Source organism: Ranitomeya imitator, chromosome 6, assembly GCF_032444005.1.
Source record: "Ranitomeya imitator isolate aRanImi1 chromosome 6, aRanImi1.pri, whole genome shotgun sequence".
NCBI classification, from domain to species: Eukaryota; Metazoa; Chordata; class Amphibia; order Anura; family Dendrobatidae; genus Ranitomeya; species Ranitomeya imitator.
Genome location: NC_091287.1, coordinates 563,381,498 through 563,401,450, shown reverse-complemented (window position 1 = coordinate 563,401,450; position 19,953 = coordinate 563,381,498). Strand labels below are relative to the sequence as shown.

The window sequence follows — 19,953 nt, the reverse complement described above, 5'->3', positions numbered from 1 at the left end:
CCGAAGGTCTGGCCGCCATCTTTGAACAGGGAAAACTTCGCCCATAGGGAACACCGGCTTCACAACTATTAGAACTCTTACATTATACAAATATCTTACTATAACGTGTAGAAATGGACTCATATTTATGGGCCAACCCTGTTATGGCCATACTAGGCTCAAAATTGTACCAAGCCTTAATGTCGAGCACCACCACACAGACCAACATGCAGAAGATACACTTCATATAGAGGAATGGAATGTGCTAAACTCCGAAAGGACCAGGACATAAGTCCAATATGAGGTCACACGGACTCAGGTGCTCACACTAACAAGTGTAGCATTTCGTTCTAGCGCCGGACATGGAGAACTTAGGGGGCAAACACCTCCCGTATCTCTCCTATCCAGTCGCCACGAAACCCATAGTCCACATAAACTGGCCACATATACAAATTCCTAAACAACTATGCAAACATACAGCCATATCGTGGTAGCTCCTGATATTTATCATTTGTTCTTTATTACAATACATAGGTCTTTATACCCAATGAGTCCACCACTACCACGTTAAAAAAAGAGGAAGAAAATGAGTTCTTTTAAGAAAACGTTTTTTAATGCTTTAATTTTTTATTTTTTATTTTTTTCACAACTATGTTTTTGAAGAGGAAAAAAAGTTTTTCTATATTACAAAATTCTCTATATACTAAACACCGACGTCCCCATAGCCGAAGAATAACCCCATTTCTTAATATTTCCACTAGATCGCAGCGCAGGGTGGACCACCTGAGATAAAAGAAAAAGAATAAATATTATTACTCCGTTATTTAAAGTAAAATAGTATAACCCAAATCATAGGTAGAGAAAGAATAGACCAACATCATATTCCGGATTCCAATATTCGACAGGATAGAGTTACACCCTGAGACAATTGGCCTACCCGGTGGGTGCACGAGAGACTTATGGATCTTCGGCAGTGTGTATAACACTGGAGTAACTGGAAACTTAATGGTCAGAAAATCGTGTATATCTTGATCAATGATTTTATTCTCCAAAGCCCGATCCAGGACCGTCTTAATTTCTCTGGCAATAGCAAATTTCGGATCACTTACTAGTCTCTCGTACACCCCCGGGTCCCCCAACTGTCCCATTATTTCATCAACATACTCATTTTTGTTAAGTATAACAACCGCTCCTCCCTTATCCGCTTTTTTAATTATAACTTCATCATCCTTCATCAAATCTTGTAGGGCCAACATTTCGCCCCTTGTCATATTAGGATGTTTAAATTCCCTTGGACAATTATTCTGTAATATCTCAATATCCTTATTCACAGCAGATACAAATGCATCAACAGCTGAAGAGTTCTCAGGTGGAATAAAATTACTTTTTTTCTTTAGGGCTAGTTGTTTTGCACTCAGTTCACTTAAAGAGATTTTTTCGCAACTCGGGTTAAGAGTAAACCACTCCTTTAATTTGATCCGCCTGAAGAAGTGTTGTAGATCTAAGTTCAATTGAAACCAGTTTACATGTGAACTGAGGCAAAAGGACAAACCCCTGTTCAGAACCGATACCTGGTCTTTAGACAGTGTTTTGTTCGAGATGTTAACAATCAAGCCTGATCCCTGCTCCTCGTTGCCATTTGCTTTTCCACTGGTGACTTGTTTTTCCCTTTTTTCTCTTTTTTGTTGTCTCCGATGCTTCTTTCCTCCTCTTTTTCTGCCATTTTGGGCTTCTCCTTTGTAGATTCTAAACCTGGAAAACTCATGATTAAAAAACAAGGCATTATCACCACATTTATATGAAGAATCCCTATATGAGAGAAAACCTTTTTTTCTCCAATTTCCTGTATTGATCACTCAGTTGTATACGAAGGCTACAGATAAGAACAATCTGTTGCTTTTTAGTAGCCAACATCCGAAGAAATCAAAAGAATCGATCCCATATAGCCAATTAATACGGGTAAAAAGAATTGAAAGTGAAGAACACTCTTTAAAAAAATCTATGAATGAGACACTTAAGAAATTTTCGGAGAGAGGCTACTCAAAAAACTTGTTACAGAGACAAAAAAATAAAGTGGATGCACTACATAGAGAAAATTTACTTCAAATTAAACCACGTTCCGATGAAGTCAGCCGTATTCCTTTTGTAACCACCTACTGTGAAGAGAGCAACATGGTTGCAGATATTATACGGAAACATTGGGGAATGTTACATAAGTGTATCCCTCAGGTGAGGGAATTCTCTAAACCCCCGATTTTTTCGTATAAACGGAACCGTACCGTTGGCTCCACCGTAATTAAATCTGATATAGGTACCTTCAAAAAGCAAGGCCAAACTACACTGACCGGTATTGGAAGGAGGGGATGTTACCCTTGTTTATCATGCGTTAATTGTTGTTTGATGTTGAAGGGAGAAAAATTTTCTCACCCCAAGACTAATGAGGAGTTCAAGATTCGGCATTTCTTGACATGCGATTCAGACTACGTTATTTATTTGCTGCAATGTCCTTGTTCATTATGGTATGTCGGTGAGACAACGTGTGAATTCAAAACAAGAATCAACCAACACCGACATACCATAAGGAAAAAACGCATGGATTTACCCGTGTCAAAGCACTTTACGGAAAATTCACACACGGAAAGGGAGCTTCGGTTTCGTATTATTGATACGATACCGGCTCAAAGGAGGGGAGGTGATCGGGTCCAAATGTTGAAGAAAAGAGAAATGGAGTGGATAATGAGATTAAGGACCTTGAAGCCATTGGGTCTCAATGTAGATTTCAAATATAGTCAAATTATGTGAAAAAATGCGGAATATGATGTTGGTCTATTCTTTCTCTACCTATGATTTGGGTTATACTATTTTACTTTAAATAACGGAGTAATAATATTTATTCTTTTTCTTTTATCTCAGGTGGTCCACCCTGCGCTGCGATCTAGTGGAAATATTAAGAAATGGGGTTATTCTTCGGCTATGGGGACGTCGGTGTTTAGTATATAGAGAATTTTGTAATATAGAAAAACTTTTTTTCCTCTTCAAAAACATAGTTGTGAAAAAAATAAAAAATAAAAAATTAAAGCATTAAAAAACGTTTTCTTAAAAGAACTCATTTTCTTCCTCTTTTTTTAACGTGGTAGTGGTGGACTCATTGGGTATAAAGACCTATGTATTGTAATAAAGAACAAATGATAAATATCAGGAGCTACCACGATATGGCTGTATGTTTGCATAGTTGTTTAGGAATTTGTATATGTGGCCAGTTTATGTGGACTATGGGTTTCGTGGCGACTGGATAGGAGAGATACGGGAGGTGATTGCCCCCTAAGTTCTCCATGTCCGGCGCTAGAACGAAATGCTACACTTGTTAGTGTGAGCACCTGAGTCCGTGTGACCTCATATTGGACTTATGTCCTGGTCCTTTCGGAGTTTAGCACATTCCATTCCTCTATATGAAGTGTATCTTCTGCATGTTGGTCTGTGTGGTGGTGCTCGACATTAAGGCTTGGTACAATTTTGAGCCTAGTATGGCCATAACAGGGTTGGCCCATAAATATGAGTCCATTTCTACACGTTATAGTAAGATACAGTGGGGCAAAAAAGTATTTAGTCAGTCAGCAATAGTGCAAGTTCCACCACTTAAAAAGATGAGAGGCGTCTGTAATTTACATCATAGGTAGACCTCAACTATGGGAGACAAACTGAGAAAAAAAAATCCAGAAAATCACATTGTCTGTTTTTTTAACAATTTATTTGCATATTATGGTGGAAAATAAGTATTTGGTCAGAAACAAACAATCAAGATTTCTGGTTCTCACAGACCTGTAACTTCTTCTTTTAGAGTCTCCTCTTTCCTCCACTCATTACCTGTAGTAATGGCACCTGTTTAAACTTGTTATCAGTATAAAAATACACCTCTGCACACCCTCAAACAGTCTGACTCCAAACTCCACTATGGTGAAGACCAAAGAGCTGTCAAAGGACACCAGAAACAAAATTGTAGCCCTGCACCAGGCTGGGAAGACTGAATCTGCAATATCCAACCAGCTTGGAGTGAAGAAATCAACAGTAAGAGCAATAATTAGAAAATGGAAGACATACAAGACCACTGATAATCTCCCTCGATCTGGGGCTCCACGCAAAATCCCACCCCGTGGGGTCAGAATAATCACAAGAACGGTGAGCAAAAATCCCAGAACCACGCGGGGGGACCTAGTGAATGAACTGCAGAGAGCTGGGACCAATTTAACAAGGCCTACCATAAGTAACACACTTCGCCACCATGGACTCAGATCCTGCAGTGCCAGACGTGTCCCACTGCTTAAGCCAGTACATGTCCGGGCCCGTCTGAAGTTTGCTAGAGAGCATTTGGATGATCCAGGGGAGTTTTGGGAGAATGTCCTATGGTCTGATGAAACCAAACTGGAACTGTTTGGTAGAAACACAACTTGTCGTGTTTGGAGGAAAAAGAATACTGAGTTGCATCCATCAAACACCATACCTATTGTAAAGCATGGTGGTGGAAACATCATGCTTTGGGGCTGTTTCTCTGCAAAGGGGCCAGGACGACTGATCCGGGTACATGAAAGAATGAATGGGGCCATGTATCGTGAGATTTTGAGTGCAAACCTCCTTCCATCAGCAAGGGCATTGAAGATGAAACGCGGCTGGGTCTTTCAACATGACAATGATCCAAAGCACACCGCCAGGGCAACGAAGGAGTGGCTTCGTGAGAAGCATTTCAAGGTCCTGGAGGGGCCTAGCCAGTCTCCAGATGTCAACGCTATAGAAAACCTTTGGAGGGAATTGAAAGTCCGTGTTGCCAAGCGAAAAGCCAAAAACATCACTGCTCTAGAGGAGATCTGCATGGAGGAATGGGCTAACATACCAACAACAGTGTGTGGCAACCTTGTGAAGACTTACAGAAAACGTTTGACCTCTGTCATTGCCAACAAAGGATATATTACAAAGTATTGAGATGATATTTTGTTTCTGACCAAATACTTATTTTCCACCATAATATGCAAATAAATTGTTAAAAAAACAGACAATGTGATTTTCTGGATTTTTTTTTCTCAGTTTGTCTCCCATAGTTGAGGTCTACCTATGATGTAAATTACAGACGCCTCTCATCTTTTTAAGTGGTGGGACTTGCACTATTGCTGACTGACTAAATACTTTTTTGCCCCACTGTATTTGTATAATGTAAGAGTTCTAATAGTTGTGAAGCCAGTGTTCCCTATGGGCGAAGTTTTCCCTGTTCAAAGATGGCGGCCGGACCTTCGGCGCTGCTTTGCGCAGCTGCGAGCTGTGGCATTATGGGCTTTGTTTGGCCCTGACGTCACGGACATGCGCAGTGTGCGCGGGTAGACGCCGAGAGTCGTGGCGTGCAGTTCTTAGGTAATATGCATATATTAATTGTATGATCGGAGCGTATGGAATGGACACACCTGAGTTAATCTGATTTTATCAATTAGTAATTGGTTATTAAGATATTTTTTACTATATCACTAGTCACATCACTGTTGGATGTATACTGAATATGGATTTTACGATAGTACTTCTTGGTATATTGAGTCACTTTTTTTATGGACTGTCATTTAAAGTAATTTGTTTATATTTATGATATTATATGTAATAGATTATATAATGAGATTGTTATGGGTTTTGTATAAATGACTGCTTCACCCTGGTGTTCATTGCTTGAGAAAGGATCTTGCATCCGAAACGTCGCCACGCCATCCAGGCAATAAAGTCCACATTTCTTTTTATTTTTTGTGCTGCTTCACTTTTTTCTTTATATATATATATATATATATATATATATATATATATATATATATATATATATATATATATATATATATATATATATATATATATGCTATATATATATATATATATATATATATATAGAGATACCCGCCCACCATTCCTAGGAGTAAGAAGCAGTGAACATGAGCTCCTGAATTTCCATCACTTTATACCTTGTAATGAGGCAACTGTAAGACAAAACCTGGAAAAACTCAACTCCGTGGAGCATAAAAGTGATCTGGACTGAACTGGACTTTACATTTTATGAAAAAAGGAAGAATTGGAGGATTTAAAGGACAAAACAAGAATCTCCTGGAGGACACAGACTGGAAGCAGCCGACATCATACATCTGACATCCTGATACCTGGACCTATAGAAGGTAGGAGAATTCTTTAACTACAACACAACCTATAGACTTGCTACAAATTAATCTTCTTAGAAACAAGGATTATAATTAACATATAACTACAAAATGGAAAACACAAATTTAGAACATGTAAATGAACAAAGCCCAGAGCCAGAGACACAGGAATGCTGGGGGCCAGATCAGGAGATAACACAGGGGGGCAATAAATCCAAGATGGACTATGTTAGAGAGAATCCAGAGACTCTTTATGCAGATTTCACAAAGAAAGAACCAAAAAGAAAATCCAATGTATTATTCTATACAGAACAACCCTCAGCCTGGCGCACTGCGCTGTGCAAACGATACAAACATGTATCTAAAACCAACGATAAAGGTGTCCAGCAGATTAAAATTACCAGCCAAGCAGAGGACACCAATGCGCTCACCATACTCCTATACAAAAATGGCACAGTCATGGCGCAGGGGACGGAGGAGATTCTGCAGCAATTTGAAAATTGTTTCTCCGATATCAAAGAGCAGGCACAAACCTATAAAGGACTACAAGCCCCAGCAGCTACCTCTAATGCTCACATAGGGATTCCCAGACAGAGCCGCCTAACCCCAGACACTTCACACCTCTCGCCCGATAACATCAGAGACTTCTTATCTCAACTAGAAAGAGTCCAACTGAAATTAGCATGTGAAAGAAACTCACAAAGCAACGCAAATTACCAAGCAGCAAATGACACAGCCACACAGAAAATAAGGGAGGAAATATGTGAAATGAAGTGTAAATACAAGGCAGCACTACAGGAAATGGAGGAACTGAAAAAAGACAATGATCAACTCCGAAAGGAGATTAGAGAATTAAAAGCCCATAGCCCTGGTCATCTGAACCAGCAGGGGGCAACGAAAACAAGCCAGAGAGCAGACAACATGGCCACCACTGAACAGAATGTAGAGACACCAAACAGCATTAAAATAATAACCAACAATATGATGGAAGAGAGAAAAGAACCAGCCACCAGCAAAGCCAGCACCACAGACCCCCATCAGCAGCACCGTAGCCCACCCAAGACATCACAAAGTCCTGATACTGTCCTAATAATGGACTCAAATCCAGAAACCAGAGAGATGGAAGAGAGAACAGAACCAGCCACCAGCAAAGCCAGCACCACAGACCCTCGTCAGCAGCACCGTAGCCCACCCAAGACATCACAAAGTCCTGATACTGTCCTAATAATGGACTCAAATCCTGAAACCAGAGAGATGGAAGAGAGAACAGAACCAGCCACCAGCAAAGCCAGCACCACAGACCCCCGTCAGCAGCACCGTAGCCCACCCAAGACATCACAAAGTCCTGATATTGTCCTAATAATGGACTCAAATGGGAAGTACCTAAATACACAGCGGCTATTCCCAGGAAAACAGGTCCGTACAATCCGCTGTGCAAGTATTGAACAGGTGACAGAGGTCATCAGTAGACCACGGTTTACCAACCCAAAGCACATTATTATACACACGGGTACAAACAATCGGCCAGACCAGCAGATCGCAGAACAACTGATCAACCTGGCAAAGATGGCAAAACTAAAATTCCGGGACAGTAAAATCATTCTGTCATCGCTGCTTCCAAGAAAGGACATACCCAGGCAAACCACCCAAGCCATCAATGCAGAACTGACTGAAAAGATCAAGACTGTGCCAAACGTGACCCTGGCACAACACCTCTCCATAAACAACAGTCACCTGCACGATGATAAACACCTCAACAAACAAGGGGTCAGCCTCCTGGCCAAAGAGCTGAAGGACATCGTGCTAAACAGAGACCCCGGGCCTGGATTCAACAGTGGCCATAATCACACTGAAAGACCCCCGAGAACGATAAAGCAGAAAACCCCAAGGCTACCTCCTGAAGCTGGAAACAAAGCTCTTCACCCAGTGTCAGACCATCGGAGGTGGAGACCTCCACCGAGGAGACCACCAAGCCCACACAGATACATGCAGAGCAGAGATAGGAATGAGATAATAAACCTGCTCAATGCACTGCGCAGAATAATAATGTGACTGGATGGAACCAAGCACCGCTATAAAACTGTCAGAAATCCAGTTTGTCCCACACAGCCATACTCATTACAAGGTATATACACACAAACCACACAGAAGAATGTCTTCACTTACAATCAGCAGCTGGAATATCCAGGGTCTCAACGCCTCAACCTTTGGATCTAAAACAAAGGACTCTGATTTTATACAAAGTATGAAAAATATAGACATTCAGATCCTCCTGGAAACATGGACCAGAGCCGAAAACGAATCCCTGGTGCCTATTGGATATAAGGAATTCTTGGTCCATGCCCAGAAAAATAAAAACATCAAACAGGGCCGGGGCTCAGGAGGAGTAGCGATCTGGTATAAAGAGGAGCTCCACCAGTACATCAAACCGGTGAAGAAAGGAGACAGCCACATATGGATCAGAATCAGCAGCTCCATCCTCACCTGCCAGTCTGATGTCCACCTCTGTGCCACCTATATACCACTGCCAGAGTCCCCCTACTTCAATCCAGACTGCTTCGAGATCTTACAAAGAGAAGCCGCCCATTATCAGGCCCTGGGCAAAGTTCTCATCTTTGGAGACCTCAATGCAAGAACAGGGAGAGAGAGAGACTTCCTGACCACGGATGGAAACATCTACATACTTGGAGCAGAGAATGACGACCAAGACCCTGTACACACTGAGAGAAACAGCTATGACAGTACAGTCAACAAAAGTGGCAGAAAGCTCCTGAACGTATGTAAAAGTTTAGGACTTCATATCCTTAATGGACGAAGCAAGGGTGACTCCTTAGGAAGGTATACACTAAACTCCCATGTAGGGAGGAGTGTAGTTGATTACGCCATTACAGACCTGAACCTGGCAGATGTCAGCGCCCTCATAGTCACCCCACAAACGCACCTGTCAGACCACAGCCAACTTCTTCTGTACATAAAATCTACAGAGAAACCATCCACTCAGAAGCCACAGCAGAGCGGCCTCTTCACCCGGCCTCCATCCTATAAATGGTCCAAAATGTCGGCACTAAGATATAAAGAAGCTTCCAGCAGACGTGAAATACAGCGGATGCTCCACCACTTCTACAACCTTGAGTACATGCCAAACCCAGAGGGAGTGAACCAAGCAGCAAAGGACCTCAACAATATATTCTACGCAATGGCCAGACTGTCTGACCTTAAAAAAGTCGACTACAAGAGACCAAAAGAAACACAGGTCAATGGCTGGTTTGACAGAGAATGTAAAGCTGTACGGAAGACCCTGAGAACAGCCTCCAACAAGAAACACAGAGACCCCAACCACCTGGGTCTGAGGGAAGCCTATGACTCCATACAAAAGCAGTACAAAACCATCCTCAGGAGGAAGAAGCAGAGTTACATCTCTACCAAGCTCAATCAACTCCAAGACGCCCTCCAAGACAACTCCTTCTGGGAACTATGGAACCACATGGGCACCAAAGACAAGAAAAACAACAACCATATCCAAAATGGCAACCTCTGGCTCCAATACTTCAGAGACCTCTATAAAGACATTCCAAAGGAAGGACTAAGCCAAGAACAGGAAAACATAATGGCGAAACTAAAAGCAATGGAGGAAAAAATCAAAAACTTCCAAAACCCGGTGGATACACCTATAACACTACAGGAAGTAACCGAGAGACTCTCCTCCATAAGATGTAGAAAAGCCGGTGGCCTAGATGGAATCCTACCAGAAATGCTGAAGTACAGCCCACCAGAAATACAGGCTGCAATGGTTAAACTCTTCAATATTGTACTGAGTGCCGGCTACTTCCCTCGTACCTGGAACCAAGGCCTCATCACACCCATCCACAAGAGTGGGGACAGGTATGACCCAGCTAACTACAGAGGCATATGCGTCAGCAGCAACCTGGGAAAACTGTTCAACAGTATCCTGAACAAGAGGATCCTCACCTTCCTCACCGAGCACAACGTCCTCAACAAGAGCCAAGCAGGGTTCATGCCGAACCACCGCACCACTGACCACATCTATACTCTGCACAGCCTCATTCAGAGACACGTCTACAATACAAAGAATGGGAAGATATACGCCTGCTTTGTGGACTTTAAAAAGGCCTTTGATTCAGTGTGGCACCCGGGCTTATTCCTGAAACTGCTGGAGAGTGGAATAGGAGGAAAGACCTACGATGTCATCAAAAGCTCCTACACCGAGAACAGCTGCAGCGTGAGTGTGAGCGGCAAAAGAACGGCTTTTTTCCAGCAGAGCCGCGGAGTAAGACAAGGCTGCAGCCTAAGCCCAATGCTCTTCAACATCTACATCAACGAGCTGGCTACCGCCCTGGAATCCTCCTCAGCACCAGGTCTCACCCTCCACGACGCCCAGGTGAAATTCCTGCTGTATGCAGATGACCTGCTGCTGCTGTCACCAACCGAGAAAGGCCTCCAGGACAACCTGAAAATCCTAGAGAAATTCAGCTCCACCTGGGCCCTACCGGTCAACCTAAAGAAAACCAACACCATGGTGTTCCAGAGGAGAAAGAGAAGATCAGACCAACACCCATCATTTATCCTCAACAACTGCGACCTCACAGGAACGGACAAATATACCTACCTGGGCCTAGAGATTCACCGGTCAGGGAACTTCAAACAAGCCATAGAGACCCTGAAAGACAAGGCCTGCAAAACCTTCTATGCCATCCGAAGGACACTCTACCATCTGAAGCCACCAGTGAGGGTCTGGCTAAAAATCTTCGACTCCATCATCGCCCCAATCCTCCTGTATGGCAGCGAAGTCTGGGGTCCTCACACCTACCCAGACTGGTCAAAGTGGGACTCCAGTCCAACAGAAATATTCCACCTGGAATTCTGCAAGCACCTTCTCCAGGTCCATCGGAGCACCTCCAACAGTGCTTGTCGGGCCGAGCTGGGCAGATTCCCTCTACACCTAACAGTTCTAAAGAGGGCGCTGTCATTCCGGGCTCACCTGCATAGGAGCAATCCAAGCTCCCACCACCATAAAGCCCTGATACATGAAGGTGAAACAGAAAAACCAGAACCCCCGGAACAGCCCAGCCAAACCCAACCGGAGCAGAACACCAATCACAACAACCTGACAAAAGCCGGAATTAGGAAGATGGCAGATGAAGGCCAGGAGAGGTATGTCAGTGACTGGAAGAATGATATCATCAGCTCACAGAAACTGACCATGTACCGGAGCCTACAGAGAGACTACAGACTGGCCCCATATCTGGAGAAACTCCCGGACCCCAGAGACTGCCAGATCCTGAGCCGATATAGACTCAGTGCCCACAGTCTGGCCATCGAATGTGGCCGACACAGGCAGAGCTACAAGCCCAGGGAGGAAAGACTGTGCCAACACTGTGATCAGGAGGCCATAGAGGACGAAACCCACTTCCTGCTACACTGCTCCAAATACTCAGCAGTGAGGGACACTCACTTCAGGAGACTCTCACATCTCTTCCCAGACTTCATCACCATGAAGGAGGAAGGGAAAACATATATATTGCTGGGAGAAGAAGAGAGAGCAGTGGAGATAGCAGCGCGGTATGTGAGCGAATGTCATAGACTGCGAGAAAGAGAACTATGATGCCATGGACTATAGCCCCCAACCTGGACCTGCCCCATCCACCTCCCCTATGCCATGGACTATAGCCCCCACCCTGGATCTGCCCCATCCATCTCCCCTATGCCATGGACTATAGCCCCCACCCTGGATCTGCCCCATCCACCTCCCCCCACAGCTCCTACCCAACATCCCCTCAGTCCCTATCCCTATTGCCTCTATACACTTGCTTTGGCAAAACTGATGTGTATTTGGTCCTGCCAATAAAGCTTCTTTGAATCTTGAATCTATATATATATATATATATATATATATATATATATATATATACACACTATATATATATATATATATATACATACACACTATATATATATATATATATATATATACATACATACACACTATATATATATATATATATATATATATATATATATATATTCCAACGCATCGGGTATTCTAGAATATGCATGTCCCCGTTATATACGGACAATGATCATTCCAGAATTTGCGGCAGACTGTGCCCGTCGCTGATTGGTCGAGGCAACCTTTATGACATCATCGTCGCCATGGCAACCATTATGACATCTACGTGGATCCTGTGCCCGTAGGCCTGGCAGCCTCGACCAATCAGACGCGGGATGTCTACGTCCTTTATGACTTCATTGTCGCTGTACCCGTTGGCCTCGACCAATCAAAGACGCGGGATTTCTATGTCGATACTGTGCCCGTCGCTGATTGGTCGAGGCCTGGCGGCCTTCGATTAATCAGAGACGCGGGATTTCCAGGACAGAGACAGACGGAAAAACCCTTAGACAATTATATATATAGATACACATAGTACAGTGCTGCTTTCCCCCCCAAACCTCAATACACAGCTGTTTCCCGATGCCCCCATATAGTACTGTGTCTTGTTGATGAGCGGTTGCTGTTGATCCTGAATGATTTTCGTTTTGTTTTCCAGCAATATTGTAACATCTAAAAATAACAGAAATCTTACAATGAGCGGGAAATTCAAAATCACCAACCGCTCAGTGACCGGCCAATCAGAGAGCAGATAAACGTGCGCTCCTGTAACATACACGCCCCAGAAATGCGTCACCAATCTGCAGTTCCCTCTCAGGTCCGCTCTTCCGAGAGCTCATCTGCTCCGCGGTTCAACGTTAGGAATTCTCCGGACGATCTGCGCTTCCCTTTAGTTAAAACTTCAGGCTCCGGTCACTGCGGATAGGAAATCACTGACTATGGAGAACTGCAAGAAATAGCAGACACCAAATGGTTAACAGTGGCGCCTCCTGTGGGCGGAGCCGAAGACATGAAGCTTAATTATTGGCTGACTACAGAATGTGATATTTCCGCTCACTGCCTTTACTGCTCCTCCATTTGTCCACATCCTTGGAACACGCGGAGTCGGTCCAGTGGATCTCGGGTGATCGCTCGTGTTTAGTGATCAGTGGCCTCACTCCACACAGGGATCATCACAAACTACCAATGCCCCAATCCGGCCTGTATTTCCCGGGTTACACCGCAGAGACTCAATAATGCTCCTAATACTCAGCCCTTACAGCTCCGACATCGATCACCCGTACACCGACCATTTCCCCTCCACACAGCCCCGTGGTCACAGCCGAGCACTCGTCCCTTCTCCCCCCACAGTGGAATGGGACAGTTCCCGGAGAGGAGCTCTGCCTCCTGTACCGCAGACATTAGGCCGCTCACAGCCACAATCCAGAGCATCATGGAAATCTCGTCTCTTCACTGACGTGACCGATCCCGGGAGCTCAGGGCTCCGCCGTCTGCCCTGCAATCCACCCGAGCACCGGATGTCACCACGGCCCCGCAGCAGGAATTGTGGCTCTTCCCCAGGAGATGTGGGCGGCTCTGATAAGAGCCTTTGGGGGGTGAGGACAGAAGAGAACAAAATTAACCTCCGAAGCCGTAGAGAGTGCGGCCCTGGCGCTTCAGCGCGTACACCACGTCCATGGCGGTGACGGTCTTCCTCTTGGCGTGCTCGGTGTAGGTGACGGCGTCACGGATCACGTTCTCCAGGAAGACTTTCAGGACACCGCGAGTCTCCTCATAGATGAGGCCGGAGATGCGCTTGACGCCTCCTCTGCGAGCGAGACGGCGGATGGCAGGCTTGGTGATGCCCTGGATGTTATCCCGGAGCACCTTCCTGTGCCGCTTGGCGCCGCCCTTCCCGAGACCTTTCCCTCCTTTACCGCGACCAGACATCGTTCAGAAAATCTTCAGCAGACTGTGAGATCAGCACGGAGTCCTTCCTTTATATAGAGGGTGAGCGGACCAGAGTGAGAACTTGACAAAGATGCCGCCTCTCGGGGGCGTGTCGCACTACAGGCTCCTCCCCTCACCTCTCACTGATTGGCTGATCTCATGTCTGTATTTCTCTTTCTTTCTCTCTCCTCAGTGATGTGTGATGAGATGTGTAGTGATAATAACACATCCGGGCCTTGTGTGTGATATCTGGATGTGGAGACGAGAGATCGGATGTGACTACAACTCCTGTCCGGCAGACCGTGCGGGATTCCTGTCCTGTTAGTTTCCTGTAATGAGCCGTTCTCAGCACTGACCACACGGGGGCGATATTACCGCACATATTGGCCGCACTGCTGATTCATTGCCCCCTAGTGGCGGATCAGGGCACAGACACAGGTGTCACTATTGGTCCATGTCGGTGGCTCCTTATCATATTTATGAGCAGTAATAATAATTACATCAGAACGATATGAAAGTCGCAGAATTCTCCTAACTGGAGAAAGTGCCGCAATATCCGCAGAGGAGGAAGGAGCGGAGCTCACCCTGTAATTACACAGCAGCCTCTCGCCCTTCCCGCAGTGGCTCCATTTTTTCTTTCTCTGTGTGTTTTTATTACGTTCATCATCCAGGAGCAGTGATCATCGGATCTGGAAGATTCCATACAAATTTTATTTGTATCCAAGATATTTGCTGAGAACTGAATTTTCCTTATTACACCCTGAGGTCTCTCTCAGCAGCAGCCTCAGAAATGTGGATGAGAAGCAAAGTCTCGTCCCTCACCTGTCCTTCCATAGCAGACTGTCCTTTCCTTCGGTACTGGCTGGCCTGTGACATCAAGACGCAGTGTGTCTTCCTCCATAAACCTGATGATCCGCAGGTCATTATTTTGCCTTGGTCAATAATGACCCCATGATCAATGCTGTGTCCCAGGGGCAGACACTGACATCTTGGGGCCATTGTGCAAGAAATGGAGCGCCCCCAGACACAGGGCCGCGGGGTACTCGATCCGGGGTTGTCACAGTGGCTAGACCCAGTCCGTGACCCTGATAAGGGGCGTCCAATGAAAGGTGATGGTGCGTGGTGCAAGGTGCGAGGAATAACGATGACCAGGGCTGCCACTAGAAATTTCGGGGTCCCATACTGGCAAATTTTTCGGGGCCCCCTTGAAACTCCACCCAGGCTCCACCCCAGCCCCGCCTCCATGCTCCACCCCTCGAACTGGCCACAGTCCCACCGCTGTCTCTTGGAAAATCTCCACTTCTCACCTATCACACATTGACAGTTCCCATCACCAGATCACACATATAGCCGGCAGCTTTTGTTTTGGCCAAAAGATTTTTTTAAGCCGCCACCATAACACGGTAGACACTTTTGGCCGGGCCCTACTCTACTGTAACCTACTAAATATTTGTTAAAATATGCAATACAATTTAGGTATATTTTTATTTATTTTTCAATTTTTAAAATGACCTATAATACTACATACAAGGAACAAATACCACAGCACTATGACCAGATGACATATTACCACCACAGTGATCGAATAATATAAAATACAAGGAACAAATACCGCTACACCATGACCAGACCGCATATTACCACAAATGACTGAATACTACAATACTGATCAGTAATAAAAAAAACAAAACCCACAATACTATCACCATCAGTGCCATTATACACAGGAGATCTGTAATTAGTATGCAGTGTCTGTGTACAGGTAATACAGTGATCACCGGTGACATTATACACAGGAGCTCTGTATATAATGTATAGGTAACATAGTAACATAGTAACATAGTTAGTAAGGCCGAAAAAAGACATTTGTCCATCCAGTTCAGCCTATATTCCATCATAATAATTCCCCAGATCTACGTCCTTCTACAGAACCTAATAATTGTATGATACAATATTGTTCTGCTCCAGGAAGACATCCAGGCCTCTCTTGAACCCCTCGACTGAGTTCGCCATCACCACCTCCTCAGGCAAGCAATTCCAGATTCTCACTGCCCTAACAGTAAAGAATCCTCTTCTATGTTGGTGGAAAAACCTTCTCTCCTCCAGACGCAAAGAATGCCCCCTTGTGCCCGTCACCTTCCTTGGTATAAACAAATCCTCAGCGAGATATTTGTATTGTCCCCTTATATACTTATACATGGTTATTAGATCGCCCCTCAGTCATCTTTTTTCTAGACTAAATAATCCTAATTTCGCTAATCTATCTAGGTATTGTAGTTCTCCCATCCCCTTTATTAATTTTGTTGCCCTCCCTTGTACTCTCTCTAGTTCCATTATATCCTTCCTGAGCACCGGTGCCCAAAACTGGACACAGTACTCCATGTGCGGTCTAACTAGGGATTTGTACAGAGGCAGTATAATGCTCTCATCATGTGTATCCAGACCTCTTTTAATGCACCCCATGATCCTGTTTGCCTTGGCAGCTGCTGCCTGACACTGGCTGCTCCAGGTAAGTTTAAGTAGGTCCCGTAACAATCTGTCCTTTCTGCTAGGTATCTGCCAGGCTCCCAGTTCTGACAGGTCCTCCCTGGAGCTCTACCAGGCTCCGTTCTCCCCTAACTTCCTATCCGACCCCCAGTTTTACCAGAGTGTGAGGAGTGGCCTAGTACATAGTGCCTTTTGCTCCCCCTGGTGGCCGGAGTGTGAAGTGTAGTTTGTGACTGTGATACCTGGTCAGGTGAACTCCTTTAGTGGAATCAGACATATCATCGCTCCATTAGTGGCAGAGCGACATTACTGCAATGACCAGGACTCTGGGGCGCTGCACTCCCCCCTCCCCCCCGGGTAAATCCAGCACTCCCGGACTGGGAAAAGAAGAATAACAATACATGTTAATAGAAAACACACACAATTTTTACATACTATGAACAAGTAAATATAACAGTGCTTTCTGTTATGGAAGGTAAGGACGCTTGAACGTTGCAAAAGATTGGTCATGCACAGTCCATGACTCCCAGTTCAGTAGGTGTAACCATAGAATAGCAGGGACCCCGGGTAAACAAAGTGGCCCCTGTGAAAGTTTTGGAGTGATTCACTGTCCATCACACCATTGTACATTTTTAACCTATAACACAGATATTTACACAAGCATTTTCAACCAAATAACAACTATCGTTAATATCGCCAAGGTCTATAACAAAGTGGAGTCTGATTCTTGGTGCTACGCGTGGACCTCCGCAGCGCAGGGGTTGCTGCTGGCCTGACAGGACCCGCTACGCTTGCTATCGTTAGTGTAGTACACTGTCTTCTAGCTACACTTCTAGTGATTCTGGGCAGCACTCCAAGGACGTCCACCCATTTCTTCTGATACATGTTGGCACCAATGACACGGCAAGGAAGGACCTACCGACAATCTGCAAAGACTTTGAAGAGTTGGGGAAGAAACCAGGGATTCAAGCTTGAGGAGGCTAATTTGCATATTCCAGGTGCCTTCTGGGAAAAGCGAAGAGTCTCCCTAAGCTAGAAGATCGTTGGGTACAGCCGGGACCAGCTGCTTGGAAAGCATCACCAAACCAGGGATTCAAGCTTGAGGAGGATAATTTGCATATTCCAGGTGCTTTCTGGGAAAAGCGAAGAGTCTCCCTCAGCAAGAAGATCGTTGGGTACAGCCGGGACCAGCTGCTTGGAAAGAATCACCAAACCAGGGATTCAAGCTTGAGGAGGCTAATTTGCATATTCCAGGTGCCTTCTGGGAAAAGCGAAGAGTCTCCCTAAGCTAGAAGATCGTTGGGTACAGCCGGGACCAGCTGCTTGGAAAGCATCACCAAACCAGGTATTCAAACTTGAGGAGGATAATTTGCATATTCCAGGTGCCTTCTGGGAAAAGCGAAGAGTCTCCCTAAGCTAGAAGATCGTTGGGTACAGCCGGGACCAGCTGCTTGGAAAGCATCACCAAACCAGGGATTCAAGCTTGAGGAGGATAATTTGCATATTCCAGGTGCCTTCTGGGAAAAGCGAAGAGTCTCCCTCAGCAAGAAGATCGTTGGGTACAGCCGGGACCAGCTGCTTGGAAAGAATCACCAAACCAGGGATTCAAGCTTGAGGAGGCTAATTTGCATATTCCAGGTGCCTTCTGGGAAAAGCGAAGAGTCTCCCTAAGCTAGAAGATCGTTGGGTACAGCCGGGACCAGCTGCTTGGAAAGCATCACCAAACCAGGGATTCAAGCTTGAGGAGGATAATTTGCATATTCCAGGTGCCTTCTGGGAAAAGCGAAGAGTCTCCCTAAGCTAGAAGATCGTTGGGTACAGCCGGGACCAGCTGCTTGGAAAGCATCACCAAACCAGGGATTCAAGCTTGAGGAGGATAATTTGCATATTCCAGGTGCCTTCTAGGAAAAGCGAAGAGTCTCCCTAAGCTAGAAGATCGTTGGGTACAGCCGGGACCAGCTGCTTGGAAAGCATCACCAAACCAGGGATTCAAGCTTGAGGAGGATAATTTGCATATTCCAGGTGCCTTCTGGGAAAAGCGAAGAGTCTCCCTAAACTAGAAGATCGTTGGGCACAGCCGGGACCAGCTGCTTGGAAATCATCACCAAACCAGGGATTCAAGCTTGAGGAGGCTAATTTGCATATTCCAGGTGCCTTCTGGGAAAAGCGAAGAGTCTCCCTAAGCTAGAAGATCGTTGGGTACAGCCGGGACCAGCTGCTTGGAAAGCATCACCAAACCAGGGATTCAACCTTGAGGAGGATAATTTGCATATTCCAGGTGCCTTCTGGGAAAAGCGAAGAGTCTCCCTAAGCTAGAAGATCGTTGGGTACAGCCGGGACCAGCTGCTTGGAAAGCATCACCAAACCAGGGATTCAAGCTTGAGGAGGATAATTTGCATATTCCAGGTGCCTTCTGGGAAAAGCGAAGAGTCTCCCTCAGCAAGAAGATCGTTGGGTACAGCCGGGACCAGCTGCTTGGAAAGAATCACCAAACCAGGGATTCAAGCTTGAGGAGGCTAATTTGCATATTCCAGGTGCCTTCTGGGAAAAGCGAAGAGTCTCCCTAAGCTAGAAGATCGTTGGGTACAGCCGGGACCAGCTGCTTGGAAAGCATCACCAAACCAGGGATTTAAGCTTGAGGAGGATAATTTGCATATTCCAGGTGCCTTCTGGGAAAAGCGAAGAGTCTCCCTAAGCTAGAAGATCGTTGGGTACAGCCGGGACCAGCTGCTTGGAAAGCATCACCAAACCAGGGATTCAAGCTTGAGGAGGATAATTTGCATATTCCAGGTGCCTTCTGGGAAAAGCAAAGAGTCTCCCTAAGCTAGAAGATTGTTGGGTACAGCCGGGACCAGCTGCTTGGAAAGCATCACCAAACCAGGGATTCAAGCTTGAGGAGGATAATTTGCATATTCCAGGTGCCTTCTGGGAAAAGCGAAGAGTCTCCCTAAGCTAGAAGATCTTTGGGTACAGCCGGGACCAGCTGCTTGGAAAGCATCACCAAACCAGGGATTCAAGCTTGTGGAGGATAATTTGCATATTCCAGGTGCCTTCTGGGAAAAGCGAAGAGTCTCCCTCAGCAAGAAGATCGTTGGGTACAGCCGGGACCAGCTGCTTGGAAAGAATCACCAAACCAGGGATTCAAGCTTGAGGAGGATAATTTGCATATTCCAGGTGCCTTCTGGGAAAAGCGAAGAGTCTCCCTAAGCTAGAAGATCGTTGGGTACAGCCGGGACCAGCTGCTTGGAAAGCATCACCAAACCAGGGATTTGAGCTTGAGGAGGATAATTTGCATATTCCAGGTGCCTTCTGGGAAAAGCGAAGAGTCTCCCTAAGCTAGAAGATCGTTGGGTACAGCCGGGACCAGCTGCTTGGAAAGCATCACCAAACCAGGGATTCAAGCTTGAGGAGGATAATTTGCATATTCCAGGTGCCTTCTGGGAAAAGCAAAGAGTCTCCCTAAGCTAGAAGATCGTT

General features: G+C 45.4%; 1 protein-coding gene across 1 annotated transcript; it reads right to left on the bottom strand.

Annotated features, from left to right (window-relative positions):
• Positions 1-13,660: 13,660 nt before the first annotated feature.
• Positions 13,661-14,004, bottom strand: LOC138641553 (histone H4). Its single transcript, XM_069729017.1, has one exon. The coding sequence runs from the start codon at positions 13,987-13,989 to the stop codon at positions 13,678-13,680; it is 312 nt and encodes a 103-aa protein (XP_069585118.1). The 5' UTR covers positions 13,990-14,004; the 3' UTR covers positions 13,661-13,677.
• Positions 14,005-19,953: the final 5,949 nt, after the last annotated feature.

Bases quoted from the DNA above. Each gene is read 5' to 3' on its own strand.
- LOC138641553 (XM_069729017.1), bottom strand. From the start codon at position 13,989: ATGTCTGGTCGCGGTAAAGGAGGGAAAGGTCTCGGGAAGGGCGGCGCC.